This window comes from Adiantum capillus-veneris, chromosome 11, assembly GCF_014529385.1.
Source record: "Adiantum capillus-veneris isolate H3 chromosome 11, ASM1452938v2, whole genome shotgun sequence".
Taxonomy (NCBI): domain Eukaryota; kingdom Viridiplantae; phylum Streptophyta; class Polypodiopsida; order Polypodiales; family Pteridaceae; genus Adiantum; species Adiantum capillus-veneris.
This window is the reverse complement of record NC_140941.1, coordinates 11,929,301-11,955,701: the sequence shown is the minus strand read 5'-3', so window position 1 is coordinate 11,955,701 and position 26,401 is coordinate 11,929,301. Positions and strand designations below refer to the sequence as shown.

At 42.8% G+C, this 26,401-nt stretch overlaps 1 protein-coding gene across 1 annotated transcript; it reads right to left on the bottom strand.

Moving 5' to 3' along the window:
* Nucleotides 1-1,230: 1,230 nt before the first annotated feature.
* Nucleotides 1,231-24,623, bottom strand: LOC147446892 (B-type cell cycle switch protein ccs52A-like). The gene is made up of 13 exons (XM_086522837.1): nt 23,758-24,623; nt 23,353-23,475; nt 23,155-23,259; nt 22,636-22,815; nt 22,476-22,538; nt 22,103-22,297; nt 21,907-22,008; nt 21,760-21,822; nt 2,024-2,092; nt 1,875-1,911; nt 1,737-1,787; nt 1,438-1,468; nt 1,231-1,351 (listed from the first exon to the last, which is right to left on the bottom strand). The coding sequence occupies exons 1-13, from the start codon at nt 24,385-24,387 to the stop codon at nt 1,246-1,248; spliced, it is 1,755 nt and encodes a 584-aa protein (XP_086378963.1). The 5' UTR covers nt 24,388-24,623; the 3' UTR covers nt 1,231-1,245.
* Between the last annotated feature and the right edge of the window lie 1,778 nt (nt 24,624-26,401).

Below are 26,401 nucleotides of genomic sequence, written 5' to 3'. Positions count from 1 at the left end.
AATATTTTGATTGAGCCCATCCGTTAGTAATGTGAACTAAACAGGAAGGCAAAGGAGAGAAAAAGCACTCACTACTGCTCCCCCATATATATGGTCCCAAGCCCAAGCTGTTGTTGACCCACTCTTCAGCATCCCACGACCTAAAATAGGGAAAACTAGGAGAGACAGAGCACAAGGACCCCTACGGCATTGGGAACACACAAACAAGTGGGATACCTAAGTCTGCAAGCAACTAATCATGGCCATCGAACTGAGCCAAAACCCTAAGCTAAACATGGCTCAATACATCCCGACATGAGAAAACAATTTTACTATAGCCTAGTACAGCTACAAAGCTGCCCTCACTCTTGTCCCTAGGAGAAACTAGGACCGACTCGACAAATTCAAGGAGATGCCTTCACGTTATATTGCTCTCCAACTTTCCGACTAGTTCATCTATCTGAACTTTTTCATCTTGCCCTTCAAACTTTCCGAATAGTTTGTCCTTTCCTCCCCTTCTTAATAGCCCACTTACTTGATAGTCACATGCAATATGCAATTGTGCTTGATGGCCGTTGAATTTCCATTGTCTTCAAGCGATGTGCATGTATCCACGATAAAAGGAATGGTGTTTCTTTCACACTGGAGCTTCACATTTGGATTGCCACATCCTCCAAAGTGGAGGATTGGGAGGTGCTAAAAGTCTAGACTTTCAAGTGTTTCATCACCATATTTGAGGCCTACTCCAAGTTACATTATGTTTTTATCCATTCAACCTAGATCTTAATTCTAGTTACTATGTACGACCATTTTGGTAGATTTTAAGTTTGGAAAATGACCATTGTCATATCTACCTAGTCTCCTTCAGTTCAACAACATGCATCATTATTACTAACATAGTCTCTAGTGGACAATTACTTTTCAACTAATTTGATACGCATAAATTGGTAATTCAACCATTACTACTAATACCATGTCTCCTTCGTTTGCTTCCTCAAACTTGTACATGTCACTGCCTTGTTCATTTCAAAACCTTATATAATGATTCGCATCTTTGAGCTTCTTGCACTATGCAAGTCTCAGCTCTACCAGAGGTCCAATTTGTAGCCATTCCACATAAAGCTGAGCCTAGTAGAACATGAATAATTGGATGTTACTCTCCAAACCTTTATTTTACTAAACATGAGCATGCTTTTATTAAGAGCCCCACTAATTCTTAAGGCCTACTTGATTGAATGATTTCTTCAAGTGTGTAGCACCATTTGATCAGTATAAACTCCTTGAATCCACATAAAAGGAGGCAATACATTCATATCCCTCTTCTAAAAAGGTGTAGTCTGTCGAAACAGAGGACATACCAATTCTGCTCTCCCTATAAACCTTGCTTAAGCTTAGTAGAATTGCAAACAAGTGGCTAGTTTGTGTACTGATGCACAACTAGCGATACAAGTAGCAAACCAGATTGAATCTTCCAGGGTGTCTTCAAAACCTGCAATTGAAGCAACTTAATTCGAGATACTGATATCAATGAGTTAAATAACTTTCGACATCGAAGCAATTGAAAATTGAGCTAACCAGATTACCAAGATTAAACAAAGAATCTATGGGTTAGGTAGAAGCTCGGCTTCCAGATTAAGTGTTCCACAATGAATGAATAAAATGAATATGTGAAGGCACATTTACATGGAAGAGTAAGAAGGCTTTAAGGCCATCTCCAAGACACAACATCTGTATGTTATACACTACAAAATTCAAACCTCGTTTTCTGTTGCCGTAAGTTGGGTAAATGCCCATTGTATGTAGTGCTGCTGAGCATTTTCAAAATGCCCAAACAAAGCAATGTGTTGGGGGGCAATGTGCCCCTTACTAGAAAGCCAGTTATCTTATGTTGGTACGCCCCAATGACCAAACTCCTGTATCACGAACGGCACTCTAAAGAGATTGAAAACAGAGACCCGGTTAATACGCGCTCGGAATAGCTCGCTTTATATACAACTCAATTGCAAATACTCGTAAGCAAAAGCTGCTGAAAAGTAGTTGTCACCTGCGACTTTGGAGACGGAAAAACTGTCCAAAATCTAAGAGTCTCATCCCCCGCACCAGTCACAATTGTCTGAAATTTGAATTTTATAGATTAGGCTACAAACAGAGTTTTCACATCAACATACGCACATGAATCAAGAAGCATGCCCAAAGTCACATGTAAAAGCTTAGCAGTTTAAAACCTCACTGCAGCACTCCACAAGACAACAAATCCATGTTTCTACTAGATTAATAGATGCTATGACATCCTCCGTGGAGAGTAAAACGTAAAAAGTCACAATAGCCATCCACAAGACGCTCCATTATTTGTGTAGTATCTCCTAGATGCTAGGACATCCCTCTACTAACACCAAGGACTGCTATTGGGTGACTATTCTACATCCCCTAGTGGTCCTCGATGTCACAAGTTAATAGCATCTGGTGATAAGGTAGGACACCCGTCTATTAACACCAAGGACTGCTACTGGGTGACACACATGCACCCATAGTAAAGTTAAGTATCAACCTTATTCTACATCCCCTAGTGGTCCGCGATGTCACAAGTTAATAGCATCTAGTGATAACGTAGGACACCCCTATATTAACACCAAGGACTGCTACTGGGTGACACACATGCACCCATAGTAAAGGTAAGTATCAACCTTATTCTACACCCCCTAGGCATTCACTTCCACTGACCTTACATTGGTATCAGAGCTTTGGCAGTGTTCTATATCACTCAAGAAAGGAACCACAAGATTTATTTGTAACCCAAGTCCTCTTGGGCGTGTCGATTCCTAATCGTGGTTTTGAAGAGTAACACGAATCCCAAGAAATAAGGGCTTGTCCAACCTCCCCTTGTGCCTCTTTTCACTCATTGAGAGCGGACCGTGCACTTAGCAGCCGGCCAATCGACGTGAGGTGGGAAAAAGCAACCTTGGTGTGAGCGCAAGGCCGCCAAGGGGTGCGCCCGCGGGAAAGAGTAGAACTCTGGTGAAGAGAAGATCCTTCTCTAACACAGATTGCAAGCTCAAGAAGAACCTCAAGAACTCAAGAACCTCAAGACCCCCAAGAACCCAAGACCCCAAGACCCACAAGAACCCAAGTTCCTTGTGAACTTTAAGAACCCAAGACTTCAATGGATGGTCATCACCCGAAGCGGTATGGATACTTTGCATGAAGGTGACGAGCATGGAGGTGGCGAAGAAGAATCCCCACCAGGAGGTTTTTCCGAACCTCCCCCTTCCCTATCTACGCCAAGGATTGCACTAACTCCTATGGAGGAGTTGGAGCAGATGTTTATGGACAGCAAGTTAGAACGCGAAGCAAGGAAGTTAGAGCGCGAAGCAAGGAAGTTAAGTACGAAGAAAGAATGGCAACCATAGCGCGTGAGCGCAATGAAAGAGAAGCGAAATTTGATCGCGAGAACAAAGCAAGAATGCAAGAAATGTTGCGACTCCTTTCTCGAGTGCAGGCACGGATGCAAGAGATTCGGGAAAGGAGACTCTCTCAATCTGTTCTTCTCCAAAGCATGACACAGGATTTGCATGATGATAAGCATGATGAATTGCATGATAATGATGAGCATGATGATTTGGATGATAAGGACAAGCATGATGATTTGCATGATGATCAAGATGTGATTTCTCACAAGCATGATGATTTGCATGAAGATGATGTGATTCTTCACAAGGATGATGTGTTAGTTGATACTTTCTCTAGTGAAGCTAACCTCATTGCAGATACGATCGATCATGAAGAACCGATCTTGGCTCTCGAGCCTGAACCCCCTCAGGAAGAACCAATCTTGGCTCTCGAGCCTAGGTCCACAGAACCCTCACAAGAAGTATTATGTGTTCGAATGATTAGTAAGGCACGCATTGTTCGAGTGGTTCATTCGTGATCGTTTCCCGTATTTTAGTCAACGTCTTTATGTGATCCCTTTTCATAGGCATGCCATATTGTACGTTGAGCACGATTCACTCATGAATGAGCACGGATGTATGTGAATTTCTCATGGAAAGCTGAAAAGTATGCATTCAAGGAAGTCACGTTCCATGTCTCTTCCTTGGCACGACACAGTCGTAGAGAGAGCACAAGAAGGATTGAGCAACAAGCATCGGCATTAACATTGTGTTTTACCACAGTTGATTGATTTAGATCAGAAAGTCGTTTCAATTACATTGTTTGCGTGTGTTTGAAGAACAGTTTGGCACTCCGTCTATATGTTCATCTACATTGCATGAAAAGTGTTTTCGAAGAAATAGTATTTTTCCAATCACTTTACATGGAATGGGTATGTTCATGTTTTGTGTTGAGAGTGGTTTCAGGAATTTTCAGCCTCGGAGACTCTTGAAGACGGTAGACGCATGACTATGGACGAAGTTGAAGCATTGTTTGTAGCCACAGAAGATTGTCGCTTTCGGCGCGGCCCAAAGAAAGCAAGCGTTGCAGACCTTTATGAAGTTCAAGTATCGCTCGACCCACACGTCAGAGTGGGCCGATGAAGAGTCCTTTCCAGGATCCCGGATATTGTTGACAATCTCCCTCGACGCCATACAGTTCAGTACCAGTACCTCACTTTGAAAAGGAGGGGATGTCACGTGACACATCCAACCCTACGTGTCCGTGGACAAGCTACAGCATGACCAGGGTTCAATTCAGTCAAGTGAGTCTAGAATAGGAAGTGATTTGGCACTTTTGTAGACCGTGCATGTCCAGACACTTAGATTAGATGCATATCCTCTGGTTGCACACAGCATGATCATCAGATTTCCATCAGAACCCATCAGGAGCATTTTTACAATGCATAGACCTATTTTCCCTATTTTTGACATTTTTCACTTATTATTTTTAGGTGACTTTTGTTGGGAACTAGGTAGGGCAAATTTACCGCTAGCACTTTCTGGCAGAAGAGGCAGCACGAGCTCCGGTTGAACAGGAACCTTCTCAACAGGACCCCCCAAGACCAACCTAGCGTTTTTGCACAGCAGCAAAGCCTAGTGTTTTCTTCCCATATCAGCCTTGGCATTTTTGCATTGCAGATCAGCCTCAGCGACCACAAGACACAGCAGATCAGCCCTAGAGATAGCAGATCCCCCGGCGACAACAGAAGATAGCAGATTCCACAACCACACAACAGATCAGCCCGCTTTAGCAGATTTCCACCGCAGGAAGACATTCAGCCCTAGCGTTTTGGGATTGCAGTTCAGCCCTTAGCGTTTTGCAGTTCCATCGCGACAAGATCAACAAGTAGACCAACGTTTTCAGTTTTCAGCAGTTAAGCATCGCAATAGAACCCCCAAACCTCGCAGATCTCGCCTTCCCGCAATAGATCCTCGTCGCACGGTGAGATTCGTCAAGGTTTACAGTTTCAGCCCTGAAAACGCAGATTTCAGCATCTGCGTTTTCAACGCGTCGTTGTCACATTGTCGCCATCGACGTCGTCACCGACATAGAGTCAGAATTCAGCAAATAAAGATTTGCAGATTTCAGCCATTAGCATTTTCAGATTTCAGCCTGTCTCGTCGTCCTCCTCATCGTCTTCGACATCGTCGGCAAGTCCAAGCATTGTAGAGATTTGTGCAATCATACGTAAACCGCTCTCGCCATAGAGAATGGGGCCTTCGGAGGAGGGTTTGACAACATTCTGGTGTCGTATTCTTCTCTCTCTATCTCTCTATCTCATGTACCTTCATTCAAAGTGTTCATCCACTTTGTTTGTGTCCATTGCACTCTGTCACTAAGGAACGGAAGGCTCTCCCTTCCGTAAGTAAAAGGAATCCTTGAGCACAGTTTGGAGCACTCATCTTGAGCAAAGTTCAACATTCACTTCCACTGCACCTTACATCTTGGCATCCAAGGGCTCACGCTTGATGCAGAAGCTTGTGCCATACGTGATGAGACTCGAGAGAGGAAGGGAGCTTGAGAGAGAGAGGGGGGGGGGGGGGGGGGGGGGGGGGGGGGGGGGGATGGAGCTCCGAGCTTGAGCATTGAGGCCAGACAGAGAGGGAGACAGAGAGAGCGCCTTCAAACTTGAAAGTTGAGGGAGAGGGAGAGATGGAGCGATGGAGAGAAAGGGAGAGGTGGAGTCTCAAGCTTGAGCCTTGAGACTTAGAGCCTTGAGGCTCAAGGGAAAGGAAGAGAGGTGATGACTCGAGAGAGGGAGAGATGGAGAGGTGAAGAGTGAGCCTTGAGGCCCAAGGGAGAGGGAGAGACAACATTGGCTTGAGGCAACTTCAAGCTTGAGCCTTGAGGGAGTATGATATTATACAGTAAGAGCTTGAGCTTTGGGGTTTATATAGGAGAGAAGAATACCCCCCCCCCCCCCCGCGCCCCCGTAAAACGTTCAAAAGCGCCCAACAAACAGATTTTCAAAATCTTGAAACGGATAGTTTTTTTTACATTTCACGTTTCGGCCAACCATTCCGCCTATTTAGGACCGCGTTCCGGTTATGCCCGAAAATGGAACGCACTTCTGCTTGACTTGCAATTCTGGCAACGCTCCCTTTTCCAAGCTGGCAACGTGTCCTCTCGGATTCACTAAGCAAGAGTCCACATTGGACTTTGTGAAGAGCTGCACACACACAGTGTGCTCTCTACCTATAGGTGCCCGTTTTTACCACAGAGATAACATTCTCTCTCTCTTTCTCTCTTTTCCCATCGTTTGCTTCTCACAAAACACAAAGAGGTAATTAAACTGGGAGAAGGGAGAGGTGCGGGGATAAGAGACGCTCAATATACTGTCATAAACGGAAAGGGAGATAGAGTTCGAGATGATGGCAGTGCCTCTGACTTTCATCGGAATCAGATTAGAAATTATTAGTGTCTCTGTTTCACTGCATAAAAGCAAGTAAATTTAATTCAATCTCTGAATTTCAGCATAAAAACAACAACGTATGTAAATTCACCGCCTACAACTCATGAGAAGAACAAAAGATAAATAAACGACATTTCATCAAAAAATTACATGAAATTAAGGTTGTCCGACTTAAACCAACCCATAGGTGTGCACATGGTCCTTCCTGCAGCCAAGCCGGTTCTCAGCTACACAGACCGCCTATGGACACATCGGATGAACCACCCGACCATAGCCACCATCTAGTAGTAGCACCCCATTGCTGGGGCCAACATCCAAGGACGTAGGCATGCACCTGTAAGATTGTTTATGAGATTTGACTTGAGATTTATGAGAATTGATTTAAATATCCTGATTCATCAGCGTAAGACATATACTGCTTTTTGTGGTGGTATGGGACACTAGAATATGCAGTATGTGGATGACAGCAGGCACAAGCAATGTTGTTTAAGTTTATGACTTTTTCTTTCAATGTGTGATATTTCCGACACAAAATACTAACCATTGTTCTTTGAAAAGTATCGTTTGAAGATTCCTATCTTGGCAACTGCTTTCAACGGAGAGGTATGTAATGAAAATGGAAAAGGATATATTTATTGCAGGTGACATGTGAAAAAAGCTAAGGGTTATGCGAAAGGATAGCATATTTATGGACATTTCATTATTTAAGTGCTCTTATAAGCTATGGCCATTTACGTCCGACCAGCCAGTATGTATTCACTTTGAGAAATCAAGAAATCTATAGATGAATACATACAAGGGGAGAGCCATTGTAAGAGAATTGAACTATAGAATTCTTGCGATTTGGATGGTCATCTAAATATCATGTATCCTTTGTACAATGCTCATGCAAGATCTCCATTCGCTTTCATTCTATCTTACAGATTTAAACATCTCATAAATTTGTGTTTTGAGGGAATAAGCAATGGTGACACGTGATTTTTGGGCAACCATCCAAATCTACACCTCTCCCTATCTATTTCATATAAAATGCATACTGAAGAATAGTATAATTGTACAACATAAGTTTGGATACAAATATCAAGAGCCTTTGGGTGTAATTCTCTTGCAAAAACCATGTTTTAGCGCATTACAGCAATTCAAAAGCAACACAAAACCTACTTCCATAGGCCTCCTAAAATAGAGATAGCACTTGCACAACTCAAGTGGAACCACTTTTAGTTTTGATTGGAGAGGTTGAGATTTAGACGACCGCCCAAATCTCATTAAATAGCACTTGCACATCTCAAGAGGAACCACTTTTAGTTTTGATTGGAAAGGGTGAGATTTGGATGGTTGGCAATAACCACAAGTTTCATATTTCGACAAGGAAGCACAAGTCTAAGTAGGATCACATAAGCCAAGGACTAGAAATTGAAGAGCGTACACTTCTTGGTCAAAATTTTAGTGGAGTCAAGTGGAAAGTAGAAAGAATTCACTTGTGTGCTAGCCTTGCTATAGAAAGAAGAACCGACGACAGTTTTCAAGAGATCAAGTCAACAAACGACTTCCTATAAATAAGCACATCTTTTTTTTTTCGCTACAGTATTTTTTCTAGTACAATGTTGAATTGAGTACTTTGTAATTTGCAATCTTTAGTTTTTTTAAATACTAAAATTAATTTAAGCAAATGAAGAACCATGTTAGATCATAGTTTAGGCACTAACCAAGTTGAATCATTAGAGGGCTTGAGTGTTCAGCACCAAGGCAAGAGCAGTGTTTGGAGTATTCGATGTCATCTTTATACATTGGACACTAATACTATACAAATATTACTACATTACACGGTCTTGCATGCGAGAGAGAGAGAGAGAGAGAGAGAGAGAGAGAGAGATTACGTTGTCGAGAAGCTGTTGTGCTTGCCAGGAAGCTACCAGACCTCTAGTTGTGAGAGCTTGTGAAGAAATAGCAAAGGATTCACTCCTGTTGGATTAAAGGCCCAAATGGCCCCCTTTTGTGTATAGTTTTAAAGGCTACTATTTAAAGGCTACTAACCTTTGGCCAAGTTCACATTGAACTTGGCCACTAACTTAAAAATGGTCCTATACTTTTAATAATGGGAAAGTGAGTCCATTTGCTCACTAAATTTTTCCCTTCCAAAATTGTGTAACGCTCACTTCTCCCTCTTCTTCTTCGTTCCCTAGCGTCCTCTTCTTTGCGGGCCTTCGCCCCTCTCCAAAGCACAAGCTCTACACATCTCCTCATGCTCCATCACTTGCACACACTACTACACGCTCATCAACTGGTATGAGAGCCGAATTAGGGTTTGCTCCCAAACTTGCAACCGCTGATTTTCAGCCAAGAAGGTCGATTTTCACACGAGATTTTGCAATTTCATCGCCAAAGGACTCGTCCCCGGACACTAGAGGGCTCCCGACAAGTCAAATTGACCTAAAACAGGCTGAAATTAGGTCAAAATCAGCAAATTACAGGTTACGACAGCAAATACAGGTTTTGCAAATCATGTATGGGAACATCTTTGCTAGGTCCCCGCTACCCGAAAACAAAGAAATTGCCGAAAAGCGAGTCCCAAAAGAGGTGTTTTCAACAAATTTCAAATTTACGCACGTTTTTGCAAGTGCATTTTTGATGCGTCTACATTGGGGAAAGTGCAAATTAATGCAATCTACGCACATTTGACAAGTTTTGGCTATGTATGAACATTTGTGGCTCAAGTTTGTGCAATTTCATGCTACAAATTGAGGTTTTTGCTCATATGTGCTTCTAAAGGCTGTGCATTAGCCTTACGTATGTCCTGTGAAGCTAAATGAGCACAAATTCACTCGCTAAAATTTAATGCGCATAAATTTCAGAAATTGTTTTTTGTGCCTAAATCGATCCATTTTGCCCCAAATTGCTCCTGTGACCATTTGGAGCTGTAGCGCACACTCCTGTGAGATTATACTCCGGTTTTTGTGCATTTTGCTCAAAAATTCAGCGTATTAGCCGTCATATTCGTGCAACTATGGCCCCATCTTCTTCGGATGTGAAGAATCTATTCGAGATTAGGAGGTTCGATGGAACAGGTTTCGACCTTTGGAAAGACAGCATCCAAAGAATCCTATTTCTTAAGGATTGTGAAGGGGCACTTGAACAGGTAAAGCCACAGAATATGACAGACGAAGCATGGGTTAGCCTGAACAGGAAGGCAGTTCAGTTACATCCATTAAAATGGCCATGACCGATGAGACTGTCATTGATTTGAAAGGTCTCACAACTACTTTTAATGTGTGGGAGAAGTTAAAGGTGATGTATACGCCTGTCAACCAAGTGCATTTGATGCGAAAACTTGTTGGCATGCAACTAGATGAGTCCAAGAGCGCTGCAGAGCACTTGTCGTTGTTCGCACGTACTTTGTCGAAGTTATAAGATTCAGGTTTGCCTCCTTTTGATAATAAGCTGAAAGCTATCTTCTTGCTTATGACCTTACCTGATTCATGGGAAACATTGGTGGTTTCATTGTCGAATAACCCCAATTTGACCTTTGATGGTGTTAGGGGTTCTATCTTGAATGAGGAAATCAGGAGGAAAGCAAGTGGAGAGGGAGGCAGCTCTGCCAACATGGTTAGAGACAGGACAGAGAAGAAGAATGTTTATGCACAAAGGAGTAAGAGTAAGGGTAAGGAAAGAGGAAATGCCAGCAAAGGCAAGGGTGATGTGACTTGATATCAGTGTGGCATGAAAGGTCACAAGAAACCCGATTGCAGGTACTACAAAGCCGAGTTAGAACGGAAAAAGAATGGCGGAGACAAAAAGAAAGAGAAGAAGGAAGTCAAGACAGATACACAGGATAGCTCAAAGGACAAAGAGAAGGCAAATGTGCTTTCTAGTGTTGTGATTGAGGAGCTCTCAGATGTAGAGGACATCTTGCGTGCCAATTTGTCAGATGATGATGCTTATGACCTTGATGCCTGCTTATGACCTTGATGCCTCTCTTAATGTTCATTGACAGGACATGCAGATCACCAAGAGAGATCTTATTGATGCTTTGTTGACTGTCAATGATGCATTATCCCAAACTTGGATAGTTGGTTCCGGTGCTTCATTTCATGTGACTCCTATCAAGGAGTCTTTCTCTACTTTTGATGCAGGCAAGCATGGCCATGTATACCTTGGAAACAATCATGCATGTTCCATTGAGGGTATTGGCACTGTGCATCTCTCCATAGATGGCACAAACGAGCTTGTCTTGCATGATGTTAGATATGTACCGGGAATCAACAAGAGTCTGCTTTCTGTTGGTCAGATGGATATGCATGGTTACAGCATCTTGTTTGAGAGAGGATCATGGAAAATGACTAAAGGCTCAAGGCTGATTGTAAAGGGCACAAAGAAAGGGACACTTTACTACATGTATGGAAAGGCCATGATGGGCAAGTTTATTGCATTGGCTGAAATTAATTCTCACAGGGAGTTATGGCACAAGAGGCTTGGCCATATGAGTCAAAAGGGCCTCTCTAAACTTTGTACTTTGAACAAGCTTGATGCTAAAGGCACAAAGCTTGACTTTTGTAATGAATGTCAATATGGCAAGCAAGTAAAGCATTGTTATTACTCCGACGTCTCTCGTAAATCTTGTGTACTTCATCTTGTACATTCTAATGTATGTAGCATGCCTACTAAGTCTATGGGAAGTGCATGCTATTTTGTCTCCTTTGTTGATGATCATTCTAGGAAAATTTGGGTTTATTTGCTTAAATCTAAGGATGAAGCCTTTGCTGCGTTTAAGAAATTTCATGCATTTGTGACTACCCAAACAGGTAGAAAACTAAAATGCTTGCATACGAACAATGGGGGGGAGTTCACAAGTGCTGAATTTAACAAATTTTGTGAAAATTGGGCATTGAGAGGGAAGGGAGCTTACTGTACCATACAGCCCCTCTTCTAATGGTGTGGCTGAAAGATTCAATAGGACACTTTGTGAGAGGGTGAGATGCATGTTGTCCACAGCTAATCTCTCTCATGGATTTTGGGGAGAAGCTTTGAAAACTGCAGTGCATATATGCAATCGACCCCCTCACATGTCTTTGAAAGGTGACATCCCTGAAGAGGTTTGGTCTGGCAAGCCTGCTTCATATGATCACTTACGCATTTTTGGTTGCAAGACCTGAGTTGAGGAGCAAACTAGATGCCAAGTCCATTAAAGGCCTTTTCATGGGATATGGTGAAGAAGCCGAAATGGGTTAAAGGATTTGGTTACCTCAGCTCAAAAGGGTTGTACGCAGCCGGGATGTTGTTTTTTAACGAGGCAAGGCTGCTTAAAAACAATTGTGCCTCAAAGCATGACCATAAAAGGGTCAAATTTCAGCATGACCAACCACCTATTAGGCCTATTCTTGACCCTCAGGATGCACCACATATGGCTGAAAATGTAGATGATCCAGTGGTGTTTGAGCCAGAAGATGTTGGGCAGTAAATTGAGGCTCCTGAAGGGCATTTGCAGCCACGAAACAATGTTGGAAATGGTGCTGAAAATGATGTACAGCAACCCATTGTTGATGATTTTATCATGCCACCTGATGTAAACCCATTACCGGACAATGTGGATCATCGGGTGAGGCGGTCTACTCCTCCAAGACGGGCTGTGACTAGATATGATCCCTCTTTGCATTACATTATGTTGATAGATGAGGGAGAGCCTCTTACGTATTAAGAGGCAAAGACATGTGAGCGCAGCGGCAAGTGGGAGCTTGCTATGCAGGAAGAGATTAAAGCTTTGCATGTTAATCATACTTGGGATTAGGTGGAATTGCCCAAAGGAAGGAAGGCTATTCCTAACAAATGGGTGTATAAAATCAAGTCGGTTGATCCAAAACCAAAGTATAAGGCAAGGTTAGTTGCAAAGGGATATGTTCAAACCAAGGGTATAGACTTTCAGGAAGTGTTCTCTCCTGTAGTGAAGATGACCACTTTGCATGTATTGTTTGCCATAGTGACTGCTCTTGATTTGGAAATGGACCAAATGGATGTACATACCGCTTTCTTGCATGGTGATGTGGAGGAAGAGCTTTACATGAAGCAACCCGAGGGTTTTGGTATTCCTGGCAAGGAACATTTGGTATGTATGCTCAATAGAAGCTTGTATGGGCTGAAACAATCATGTAGACAATGGTACAAGAAGATTGGCCGCTTCATGCTCAAACATGGCTACAAAGAAGCCATGCAGACCATTGTTTGTATACCAAACGTGATGAGGATGCAAGCCCTATCATTCTTGTGCTCTATGTGGATGATATGTTGATAGCTGCAAAGAAAAGAAGCATTGTTGATGCTCTTAAAGGGCAACTCAAATCTACATTTTCAATGGAAGACCTTGGGGCAGTTGAACATATAGAGTGCGTGTTAGAAGGCAAAGGGACCAGCGCATATTGTATTTGTCGCAAGAAAAGTACATTGAAAATGTATTGGACAGATTTAACATGACTGAAGCAAAGCCTCTTGGCGTGCCATTACAGACATATGTCAAAATCTCCAAGAATGATTGTCCCAAGTCAAAGGAAGAAGCCAATGACATGCAAAGTGTGCCTTACGCTTCAACTTGTGGTTCACTTATGTATGCTATGGTTGCTACTAGGCCTCACATAGCCCAAGCAGTGGGAGTTGTGAGTCGGTTTATGGCTAATCCAGGCAGGTTGCATTGGGATGTAGTGAAGCCCATTATGAGGTACTTGAAAGGGACTAAAAACAAATGCCTCTGCTATGGTAAAGGACCATTGGATTTGAAGGGATTTTGTGACTCTGACATGGCTGGTGATGTGGATACACGGAAATCCACAAGTGGCTATGTCTTTACTCTTGCAGGAGCTGCTATTTCATGGTGTTCTAGATTTCAATAAATCGTTGCATTGTCTACCACTGAGGCTGAATATATTTCAGCCACTGAGGCTTCCAAAGAAGCCATTTGGTTGTCACGTCTATGCAGTGAGTTTGGTTTGCCTGACAAGGCACCTATGCTTGGTTATGATAGCCAGAGTGCCATATATCTGGCAAAGAATGCCATGTTTCATGCACGCACAAAGCATATTGATGTGCGGTATCACTTCATTCGAGAAGTGCTTGAGGATGGCCTTATTACATTGGTTAAGGTCCATACATCACAAAATCCAGCAGATGCTCTCACTGAGCGCTTATCCAAAGCACATCATCATCTATGCATACAGATGGTGGGAGTCACGTAGCTCAAAGGCCCCATTTATGCCTTTAAGTGGGAGGTTGTTGGGTTAAAGGCCCAAATGGCCCCCTTTTGTGTACAGTTTTAAAGGTTACTAACCTTTAGCCAAGTTCACATTGAACTTGGCCACTAACTTAAAAATGGTCCTATACTTTTAATAATGGGAAAGTGAGCCCATTTGCTCACTTAATTATTCCCTTCCCAAATTGTGTAGCGCTCTCTCTCTCCCTCTTCTTCGTTCCATAGCGCCCTCTTCTCTACAGGCCTTCGCCCCTCTCCAAAGCACAAGCTCTACACATCTCCTCATGCTCCATCACTTGCACACACTAATGCGTGATCATCAACTCCATGTAAGTGTGGTGTTTGGTGGTAAATACTTAAAGTGCAACCATATAAGACTCTCTTCACCCTCTCATGTACACATAGAACTCTCAAAATAAGACAATGATAAAAGCATCCAAGCTTTGATCATATCTAATCAAGGGTAGGATGAAAGGACTTATTGATGCATTCATCGCGCATTTATAGAGGCTAATCTTTGTCTTCCCGAATTGTTCTTTAAAGTTGTAATTCCGTACTCATAAAGATGTATATATTTTGCCTAGCGATTGGAATGAGTTGTGTATAGAAGGTGAGTCTTCATGGTTCAAACTCACCTTCTAGAGAAAAATAAATATGTGCACATTGAATAAGTTAGAATAATGGGGAGTGGAGAGAGAAGAATTTCTTGTAGTCTTTCAGGTCCAAAAAGAAATACAGTTCTTTGTTGGAAGTGAATTTTTTGACTTAAAACACAAATTAACCTTAAGAGATTGTACATTATGGAAAGGGTGAAAGTTGTCATCGTGTATGTTAAGATAGGTGATTATACAACAAGATAGTTGGAGAGATAGATTAGCAAAGAATGTAAGGGAGAGAGAGATAGATTTGGTTAGAGAAGGAGATAAAGTTAGAGATACTGGTTGGATTAGAGATGGAAAAGAAAGCAATCAAAACCTCAAAGTAAAACACATCTTACGTGACGAACCCTTCGAGAGTTATTCGCCATTTTGATGGAGAGACTAAAGAGATGGGACCCAAAGGATATGATAATACAGTGACAACTTTGATTGGCAAGCTTCGCTTGCATTGTTAGTGGACAAGACGACCTTTTCATCATGCCACTTGAGGGGTGTGATGTTATTTTGTGTATTCCATGGCTCAACAAAAACAAGGTTGTCATGGATTCTTGGACAAAAAATTTTCATCCGAGAACTCTAAAGATTAAGATATTGTGATTGACGTAAGACTCAAAGGCAAGTCTGTTTCCTCTTATATTAACTTCCACCATTCCTAAATTAAAGAAAACTCATATTTTTTCTTACACGAATTTTATTAGAGAGAGGATCGAGTCTCAGAGTGCTTCTAATTAATCTGAGTTAGGGAGCAACTGTCTGGATTTCCTCAAGTCTCATAAAGATTGTTTTTTGAAAAGTCGCCTTGAAGAGCTTCCCCCATAACGACCAAAGGATCACACAATTGATTTGATTCCAAGCAGTACGACTCCAAAGAAAATTCCCTACAAGAGTAGTCGTGCACAACAGGAAGATATCATGAGTCAAGTCAACAAGCTCTTGGAAAAAGGTTGGATCTAACTGAGCTCATTTCCTTTTTGTTCACCAGTGCATCTAGTGCAAAAGACAGATGGTCGCATAGACTACAAAACTGGATTTTTGATTGCGAGGATCAATGATATACTTAATAGGTTACATGGTTCTACTTGTTTTAGTAGAATCCATATGAATAGTAGATATCATCAGATTAGGATTGCACCAAAGGATGTGCATAAGGCAGAGTTCAATACTCCTTTTGGATTTTATGATTTTTTAGTGATGCGTTTGGTGTCACTAATGCCCTTGCATTGTTCAACGGGATGATGGACAAGATTTTCAAAGATCATAGACAGTGAGTGGGCACATTATGATATCGTCGTTTTTCCAAATTCCGAAGCAAAGCATAGAGATCATTTGTCTTGAGTTTTCAAGGCATTGAGGGAGCACAAGTTGGTGATCATGAGAAAAAAAAAGGTAAAGGAAGATTCACTTTTTGGGACATATTGTGTCTCCATAGGGTATGTGTATGGATCTAGCAGTATCAGCTTCTGCAATTTCTAAATTAATGAAATACCATATTTCTACTTACATGATCTTGTCAAAGAGAGGAGTGATTCTGAGAGTTCTTCTAATTTGTGTGAGCTAGGAGTGACCGTCTAAATCTCCTAAAGTCTCATAAAGATTGTTTTTGAGAAGATCTCCTTGGAGAGCTTGCACCAAAGCACTAGAGGATCTCTTAAGCGTGCTACCATCTTAGGTGAGATAAACTTGGCCCTTGTACCACTGTCAAAGAAGGTCAAGCGCTCTTGATCATGCACTTTGCCCCAAGCTCTACGTAGCTCAGAACTGCGTTTCTCTGTTTCTAAAAGTTCTCCCATCAAGTCTCGTGTCACAAGTTGTGTGTGGTAGTACCCTAAAGATGAGGGACCTAGGGGGTTAGGGTTTTAAAAACCTAACCCCTACAAACTTGAAGTTATCATCCGAGTGCCCCAAAAATTAAAAAGTGTTGACGTAAAGCTTAAATCTCAAAAATTGCATTAGCATGTTGACCTCAATGGCTGACCCGCAAATCGTCAAATTGTATACAGATTCTAGCTTTTGGCGCTAGTTTTTGGGGTTAGAGCTTTTGGGATCAGTGCTTTTGGATGAGAAGCTTTTGGGCATCCCTTGAACTGTTTCTACGGACCCTTGGACCACTCTCTGAGAGCATCTGGACGCAGTATTGTGGAGAGTTGGACCACCCTCGGGTGTTGTACCTTTGTGATTGGTAATCAATAAAGAAATACCAGAAGGGAAGCAGGTCTTTGGGGCTTGTGCATCTGGAACTCTGCCGCTTCATCTCTCTCTCTCTCTCTCTCTCTCTCTCTCTCTCTCTCTCTTTTCAGTTTAGTTATTTATACAGTATGTTCATTGCTATTGACTTCTCCTTGGAGGGTCCAAGCATGTAATAGTGGTATCACAGCTCAGGCAATTTTTCTTCTAGAGAGAATCCGATCCTTTTTTTGCAGCATACATGGGTTTTAGGCGACAGCGACAATACCCCTCCGACTACTCGTCTGCGGGGCGATGAGGAAAGCCCAATCCCAGCAGGGGAGCTCAAGAAACAAACGATGATTCCAATAGGAGCAAGCCTCCTTCCTAGGATTTGGGAGATCATGGCAAACTCTCGACGAGTGATCTCAACAAGACTAAGTCATAGTAGCAAGAAACAGCGTTTTGAGGGCCCAAAACGGAAACACAGCAAAAGAAACTCCATTTTGATCCTTATTTTTTTTAAGAGTCAATTTGAAGGGAAAAGGTAGGGCTTGAGTGCCTGGTCGAGACTGAAGAGCTACAAGAAGCCCTCCGGGCACTCTCAAGGAGTAGTTGCCCAAGGGAGGATGGTTTCACTCTTACTTTCTTCTTGAAGTACTAGGAGCTGCTTGGTCGAGACCTCTATAGTGCCTACCAACACATTTTGCACAATGAGGAGATACGTTACAGCACCTTTCTTGTAGACCGTAGGTTGAAGGTTCTGAGTTTTTGTTATATAAATTTTGAAGTTTTATAAAATATGAAATTATGATCATTGACTTATCTTTCTAGGCATCTTCTGACTTTCTTCTTGGAGTACTAGGAGCTGCTTGGTCGAGAACTCTACAGTGCCTACCAACACATTTTGCACAATAGGGAGATGCGTTACAGCACCTTTCTTGTAGACCGTAGGTTGAAGGTTTCTGAGTTTTTGTAATATAAATTTTGAAGTTTTATAGGACATGAAATTATGATCATTGACTTATCTTTCTAGGCGTCCTGTTTTAAGTATTATATTGGCTTTTTTTATAATAAATAAAAAACCTCGTTTCTTAACCATTTTGACCAAGGTCGAAACTCCGAAACTCCAGTCTTTCTGTTTCCATTTCTATCGTTTCCGTTTCGGGTTGTCACTATGAACGGAGTACCAACGTCAACTACACATGTGTGAAAAAAATGATCAAGTACTCCAAAGACCTGAAATATGTGAAGTACCCGAAGACTCATCCACTTGAAGAGGTTTACTCAGGATGGTGAGATGTCGTCCATTCACCAGGCTGAAGTAAGCATTTAAGTAGAAAGCAAAGCCAAGTGCAGGAAAGCAAAAATTGTACTCGCGACAAGAGTTTGATGAAGCTCTTGAATAGAAGATTGATCAATTGATGTGAAGTACAAAGTACTCTTGGAAGAAAAGCAAGCCAGAGGATTACCACAACTATCTATACCGAAAATCGACTTTTGAGGTGGCTAGCAGATCGAAGAAGCACCCTGATTTTACTTCGTCTTCAGAAAGTTCTAACATTTCGTCCTCCTCTAGTTTCGGTGAGGATGAGAAAAAGCGAAAGAAGCGGAGAAAGAGCAAGAAAGGCAGATAAAAGAAAAAGTCTAGAGAGCAATCTAGCAGATTAGAGGAGGAGACCTTGTCCTCTTTTGATAGTTTCAGATAGTGAGAACAGGGAAAACAAGACTAAAGAGTTCAAGAATGGGGTCAAGCAGTAAAGTTTGACACTTTTTCAAGCTTCCAAGGTGTCCATCGAGCTCTTTCATTCATACAACAATTTGACATTGCTTTTTTTGGGGGACGTTTCTCAAAAACCTCGAAGGTACAAAGGGCGGCGTCTTTTTTGGAAGGTAATGTATAAACATGGTGGTTGATTGTGCATTGCACTCAAGACGTGGGTAAGGCTTAAAAGAATCTTCACTTCAGCATGGTTAACGGAAGAGTATGAAGAGGATGCCATCACAGCTTGACATTATCTGAGGATGACAAAGGAAGACACTTTGATTGCGTACTGCTAGAGGTTTTGGTACAGATTTTTGGAAGTAGCTTCTTTTCAAAGGATCCCTTTTAAGGAGAAGGTGGAGCGATTTTGTTGCGGATTACCTAAAGAGGTCCGGCGGTATTACCTGAAGAAAAAGTCACGAACCATTCAAAGGCTTATGGCACACGCCAAGGAAAGATTTAGTATGAATTTCCGTTCTTTGACCTATCCAACAGACAAGCCAGTGAGAAAAGATTCTTCCAAGAAAAAGAAGGGAGGCAAGAAGAAGCCCACAGGGCCCAAATTGAGACAGTAGTGTTGTGATGAGTATTGCAAGTATTATGGCTATGGTCAACATGGGTACCTCTTCATAAAGTGTCCAAAGAATGAGCAGTTAATTAGAGAGTTTTGAAGAATCCAAATGATGTGTCGATGGACAGGGCGCCCGGACTGCAACCAACAGGTCCAAGGGCACAAGGAAAGAACAAAAGGGTGAGCTAGCTCCATCGATGATTTAATCAAGGGCATGATTTTCCATCCCTCAATGCAAAGTGGATTGGGGAGGAAGATTTCGCAAATTCTCCTCGATTTGAAGCTATATCTTTAGGCTTTTGGATATTTAGCAACATCTATTCCTTGAGTGGGTTGAATATGTTGTTGTCCATGTTGCACAAGAGGGGAGCCACTTCACTCCTTTGACGACGACCAAATAGGGCAGCCCGCGGCACTCCCTAATCCAGTTGATCAAGCCAAGGCTCAAGAAGCCAAAGTCAAGATCCTCATGGATCACTTTCTTGCCTCCATTTTATGGAAAGCACATGAAGATTCAATCAATGAACACAATTATCTAACAATGGAAGGAGGTAATCAACCCTCAGCTAAAAGAAAAACCTGAGGTAAAAGCAACAAAAAGGATCCAACTCGGTAGCAAGTCATAAGTGGCAAAAGCAACATATGCAACTGACACGACATCAAAGAATCAGTTTGTGATGCCTCTTGAGGAAGTCAGACCCTATATATTGGAGAATTTGGACCTTATGGCACGGGCTTTTTGGTACTATGGACCCAAGTTTCCTGGCTCAAAGGGGGATGTACAAGACGATACAAGGCATGTAGGGATACCCTTGTAAACTCCACCAAGATGGGAACAATGGCATGTATAGAAGAGGGATGACTGCTACCTTTGAGACAATTTTTGGTACGGAGGGCAACATTATTTTCTAGCCTAATGTGTATGATCATGGCCTTTGATGGAGACGCAAAAGGATTACAAAAGAGGCCACAACATAAAGTTTCACGCTTTCTCCCATCCCGCTACCTTTGGGATAACTTCTGGCATGGAGGGCAACATTATTCTCTAACCTGATGTATATGATCAGTTGACTTTGATGGAGACGCAAAAGGATTATAAAATAGGGCACAACATCAAGTTTCACACTTTCTCTAGGCCTCAATATGCGTTTTCTTTCATGCAACCGTTTGACACCACTTTCTGTAGGGCCAATTTCATAGAAGCCTCAAAGATCAGGAAAGCAACCCCCCTCTAAAGGGAAATGCATAGCAATGGTGGTTGACTAATTGCAATGTGGACATGTAGCACAGACACCGGGGCAATTTGATGTTTGCTTTTCTATGCTTGAAACCCACTTATGGGCACATGTTCTGGCAACTTGAATTCACCTGCAGATGAAGAACAAATACAGCTTTCTACCAATAATGGCTTCTTTTCTAATGGTCAACCTTTTGAGAAGCAGTATTGCCTTAAGCTAAAGGCCTTAAGCGTAGAAAAGATGATGGCCCATGCACGGGATGGCTATGCCTTGCTTACAAGGTTATGGACATTCGAGGACAAGGACTAAAAACCATCTACAGATTGTACAACCAACGGTTTTGAGTTGCTTTCTACCATTGGCTTCTTTCCTAAAGGTTAACCTTGAGAAGCAGTTGGAGAGGTACTACCTAAAGCAAGAGGTCTTAAGCATGCACGGGATGATGGCCCATGCACAAGATGGCTATGCTTCTTGCGCTAACGAGGTCATTGACATTCAAGGAGGAGATATCCAAAACAATGAGGGCAAAGAAAGAGAAGACATGTGTCACATTTGTTCAATGCCACAACATGATGAGTGTACCGAGCTCTCCAAAGCACGTGGAAGCTACAAGATCTTCAACGACAGAGTGAAAGGTCAACCAATAAGGGCAAGATGATGCAAAAAACTTAATTCCTAGGTTTCAAACTCATACCACATACATAAGACGACAGCGAAAAGCTTTAGACTAAAATGAGATCCTATAGACCTAGAATAATTGATACACAACCTAATTTAACAAGACCTTGAAAACATGCAACCTTAACTTTACTACTTATCCATATAAGAAAAATAACACAATCACTTTATCATACATAGTTTGGACAACAACTACAACACCCCTACTCACCCATCACTACCCAAGAGTAGGTGCAAAATCGTTGAATTGAGCTCTATCACAAGTGATACCAAAAATAAGCACACATGGTTACACATTGTAATCATTGTTGCTTAGTAGTGGGCATAGAGCTAGACATCAATCTATGCTCCCGCTCTCCCCCTGCCCCTTATACAACGTTCAAGCTTACAACAAGGTCTTTATGCTGCCTCTTGGAATTCAACATCCTCAAGCAAATTTGAAGAGCCAATTGAGCATTTCTAAACAACTAAGGGTGCCAACCAATGCTTCTCCAGACAAACAAATAGACGCTTACCCTTATATAAAAAGGGTGCCAACCAATGCTTCTCCACACAAACAAATAGACGCTTACCAACGATCTACGTGCTGAGCGCTTTTACAAGTGACATATCGATATAGAAGGGGGGAATTTACCTGACCATCTGGTGAAATGGCAAGATAAAGAACTCTGAAAGTATGCCCTGTCAACATTGCCAGCTGGACAAAACATCACAAAAGGAACTTCATCAGAAACACCCAAGAGAATCCATGCAACGACCAACTACCCAAACATCTCCTTGCCTTCGACATAGCCGGATACCGCCAGACAACAATTTGGTTTTGAGAGTAACCATGTGTGCTCACAAGCTCATTGACATTTTTCGACCATACGAGGTTGCAAACCTACAAAATTCAGCCATTGTCCTTCACCGATCTATTCATCCAAACATGTTCAATACCAAATGTTCAGAAGATTTTGGAGCTCACGCAACGTTACCTGGCTTCCTGTGTCCACACAATTCAATTGCGTATTTGCCGCAGTGTTCCAAAAGCGTATGCACCTGTCAGCTGTACCACCACCTGAAGCGAGTAGTCCATGTTGGTGGGGAGACCAAGCAATGGCCTTTACAGCAGCCGTATGCTCACTAAATCTTAGCATGGGCTGTGTTCCTTGGGGGCCCCATACAAGAAGCTGAGAGAACCAAATACTAGGTTGAGTCAAAAAAGGATTGTTTCAGGCAGGTTGGTCCTAATACCAGTTCAAGAGAGGTGATTCAAAATTATACTGTAGCTTTCGCTCAAAGTGCATTCAACTTAGCATCAGAACATTTTTAAAATACTCTCAAGCGAGTAGACTACAATACACTGACCTGATTATCATTGCCTCCTGATGCAAGTTCACGGTCATCATAAGACCACTTAAGTCCACATACCTAGAGCAGATAAACCGTAAGTGCATGCCCATGTAGGCCATGAGCTAAAATTAAGTTACTAGCTTTAATGACAAGTAAAAAGCAAACAACTGCTTACTTCAGACTTGTGCCCAGTAAGCTTGCTAACAAAGTCGTCCGAGGCCCGAATATCACGCTGCAGGATGCTACGATCCCGGCTTCCAGATGACAGGATATTCAAGCTCCATGCTAAACATCCTACACGAGTCCGGTGACCTCCCATAGTCCTTACCTTCTTACAACGAGCTGCATCCCAAATCTAAAAAAGGCACCATCAGCCATATATTTTCACATGGATTCTTTAGCTTGGACATCCATTTGGGCATTTGTGCCTCCACAACATACTCAATTATTTAGTTACGCTCCATTGCATGAGCAAACAACCTTACCCAACCAAACAAAAACACACAAAACATAACAAATAATGCAAAACTGGCACTTAACAATTCTTGCATTTGAAAGTCTTGATTTCATTGATGTGACTTCACTTGCTACAGACAGAGAACTTCGAAATTCACGCATAACCAAGGAGCAAGGTCATTGCATGCAGCTACCTAAGCATCATAAAATTAAAGTACTTTGAACCATACAAACACACCTGAACCTCCCCAAGGTTCGTACCAACTGCAAGGAACGATCCTCGTTGAGTCCACCCAACCGAGCAAACAGTATCACTTGGACCTAAGTCACATAATTTTGTCACCTGCCAAAAGTTCATTTCAGGATGCCAGACTAAAAATGATATCGGCACATGCTACAACTGCTGGTTAATCACGAATTTGGGTATTATACCCACCTTGCTTGTACACGCACTCCAAAGGTATACACAGGTGCCCAAGCCCACTGATAGCACATTGTGTGATGCCCAGTCTACCAGATTAAGATAAAAATCATCTTGTAGTGCAGGAGCATCAAGTACCTGACATCAACATATAGCCTCGATTCAATAAGCTAAACAGAAGTAGAACCACTGCAGAAATATAACCTCCATATGCAACCCCATGATAGTTATAAATCCTTAAATCCTTTAAAGACTGGCACCTCTTGGTATTCACACACAACATGCCAGATTGTCAACAAACGGAGATGGCATGTATATGTGTGTGCCATGCTTGTTTTCCAGGCATCACGTAGGCACGTGCTCTCCATGCAGTTGCGTTTAAGTTTGTGTAGCAGACAAGCCAACCATTGTGGTACCAACCTTATATGGAGAGCGGGGAATCTTGCGAGGGGCCTTTCTTGGGCTAGTGACAGTGCCAGAGAGAGCCCCATCGATACCTACAGGTGAGAGCGAGTAGGGAGATTCTGGTTTTGGAGTTGAGCTAGCAGTGGTCATAAATCTGAACATATTCTTACTTGGACTCAAGGGAGAGCCCTTCATAAGCTCTCTGGAACCCAAGGCCATGGCTTTTTCGGGTGTAGAGGGGGAAAGTGCACCTGGTTCCGCACCAAAAAGCTCTGTTCTGAGAAGCATTGAATAAGCTGCTGTGCCATCTTCACGCCCCCCGAATCCCCCTCCACCACCAGCATCTCCATTGCTGGGACAGGACTGCGACTTATCTTGTAATGCAAAGCAGCTTAAGTTTGAAGCGGACCTGCTTGGTATGAAACGATCACTGTATGAGGTGCGCGATGGAGATGGGCTCCCCTCACTGCTGCGAAGACCTGCCCCTAAACCTGACTTCCCCTGCTGCTGCTTCAATGGAGACCGAGGCCCACCAGGAATGGTGTCCAAGCGCAGAGAGACTCCTTCAGGTAGATTAAGGCGCCCTGCTCTTGTGGGTCTACTAGATGAAGCAGGGATAATCCCTTCGGCTACTCTTCCGTCCATGAATTTGATTTCGAAGGAAACTTCACGGAATATAGCAGCATGAGGTTATCCTTGAACAGGAAGCGTGAGGAAAAATGATGGGAGTAACGCTGCGCGAGAGAGAGAGAGAGAGAGAGAGAGAGAGAGAGAGAGAGAGAGAGAGAGAGAAGAGCAGAGTCTACTTGTGAGAAAGAAGCGCAGCACTGTTTCAAAAGGCTCTTGACTCTAGCTTCTCCCACACACTCTCCCCACTTTCAACGTCTCTCTTCTCCTCTGCGTACTTCCAATACTTTTTACCTGCCTTCTTACCCCTTCTTTTTGTGACAGTTACAAATGAGTATCAGTATGAGTATGAGTATGAGTATGAGTATAGTATCTAATGGCCGCCCCTCTCGAGAGAGAGAACAAGAAGGAGATGGAATGAGCACATGAGTGCGCTCAGTCCGGCCGGTTGCTCTGTCATCCGACGTGGCATGCAGTTTTGCTGGCCGGATGGCCGAAAAGAGTCAAGGCTCCTCCTCTACGGCCAGCCACTCTTTCCTTGGCCGCACCAATCAGAACACCCCTTGCCACGTGTGAGAAACACCATCCAGTTACATGTGGCTGCACAGCAGCGGGGTCTCTCCTTGTGCTCAATATCAATGCTTCAGCCAGCCAGTCCTTCTACGTCGAAGAGCTGCCGGGTCGGTGGTCAAATCCACCATGTGCTAAGGCTAAGAGAATTTTAACGTCGTAGGAAACTATCTCAAGAGACCTCAATTAGAGTGCTTCGTTAGCCGCAGAGTCCGAGGGTAAGAGAAAACGAGAACCTCTAGAAGACAAACTTGGGGGGCAGGGAGAGACCCATATTGAAATCTTAGCAAGCTCTTTTTAATTTCGTGACCCTGCCCATGTCGGGCATATCCTGCAATAAGTGCAGTCCGACCGACGACATCTCGGATTGGAAGCTCATCAACAACTTGTTGTGCCCTGACAAGTGCACCGCACTTAACATACATACTGGCCAACAAGCTCTGTAACCTGCGAACTGCTTGTGGAGAAGATCGAATTGCTCCTGAGTGTGCCCCGTGGGTTACTGAGAGGCCAGGGATGCGATATCCAAAACTTGTTGTGCTTTCCAAAGTACACCACAATTAGCATACATGTATAGCATTGCCAAGCACGACATTCTTCTCCAACAACCTCAATCATCGTTTTTACTTCCTCTGGAAGGAGAAAATTCCGCCTGTAATTACTAGCATAAACTGCACTTAATTAAATAAACAACGAACACGGACCAACTTCTTTGTATTGCTTTCCATCACCAGATCGGGGTCCATGCGGTCGAACAGGGGAAACCCCCCGCACCCAAGCTCAAGCAAGTCCCCGCCTCTATCGACTCCTACAAAGATGTTTCTTTCTCTGCTTCAAGCAACCTTCAACGAAGCAGCGCAACTGCTCTGAGAGCCGAGAACGGTGGCAATGGATTCTCATCTTCCAGGCTTTTGTGACGACAATGAACCCATTTGCACTCACTTTCTCTGCATGCATCAGCCTACAAAGGCTATACTCTATTTGTGCTTCCGTTTCCATGGTTTTCGGCTTTGCTTCACACACACACACACACACAACACACAGCTCCCTTCAGTTGCACGCAGGCGCCGTCTCTCCTGTCCATCTTTGTGAAAGAGAGAGTCAAAACGAAAATTGGGTATATGTTAGAGAGAAAGAGAGAGACTTACTTGTGACAAGCAATTAGGGGTCGAGAAGCAAGTGCAGTACTGAAACTGCGTCGATTTTGTGCTAATGTTATTATATCGGATGATCAAAAAAGCGTCGTGCGAAAAGCACGCAGGCAAGAGTCAAGAACACTTGGCATAATAAAAGCCATTGGCAAGGGAATTTTGTTTATTTTGATGTAGCGCTGAGCACTGGACGACCAAGACAATACTGCCAAGCACGACATCTTTCTTCAATAGCCTCCACTCACTATATACTTCTGAGTTTTTGTGCCCATATCAATATCTTGTGTAGAGCCACATGCCTTCAAGATACG

Bases quoted from the DNA above. Each gene is read 5' to 3' on its own strand.
- LOC147446892 (XM_086522837.1), bottom strand. From the start codon at position 24,387: ATGGACGGAAGAGTAGCCGAAGGGATTATCCCTGCTTCATCTAGTAGA. The intron at 22,009-22,102 runs GTAACGTTGCGT...TGAATTTTGTAG, and splicing joins GTGTGGACACAGGAAGCCAG to GTTTGCAACCTCGTATGGTC. The intron at 1,912-2,023 runs GTGACAACTACT...CAATCTCTTTAG, and splicing joins TTCCGTCTCCAAAGTCGCAG to AGTGCCGTTCGTGATACAGG.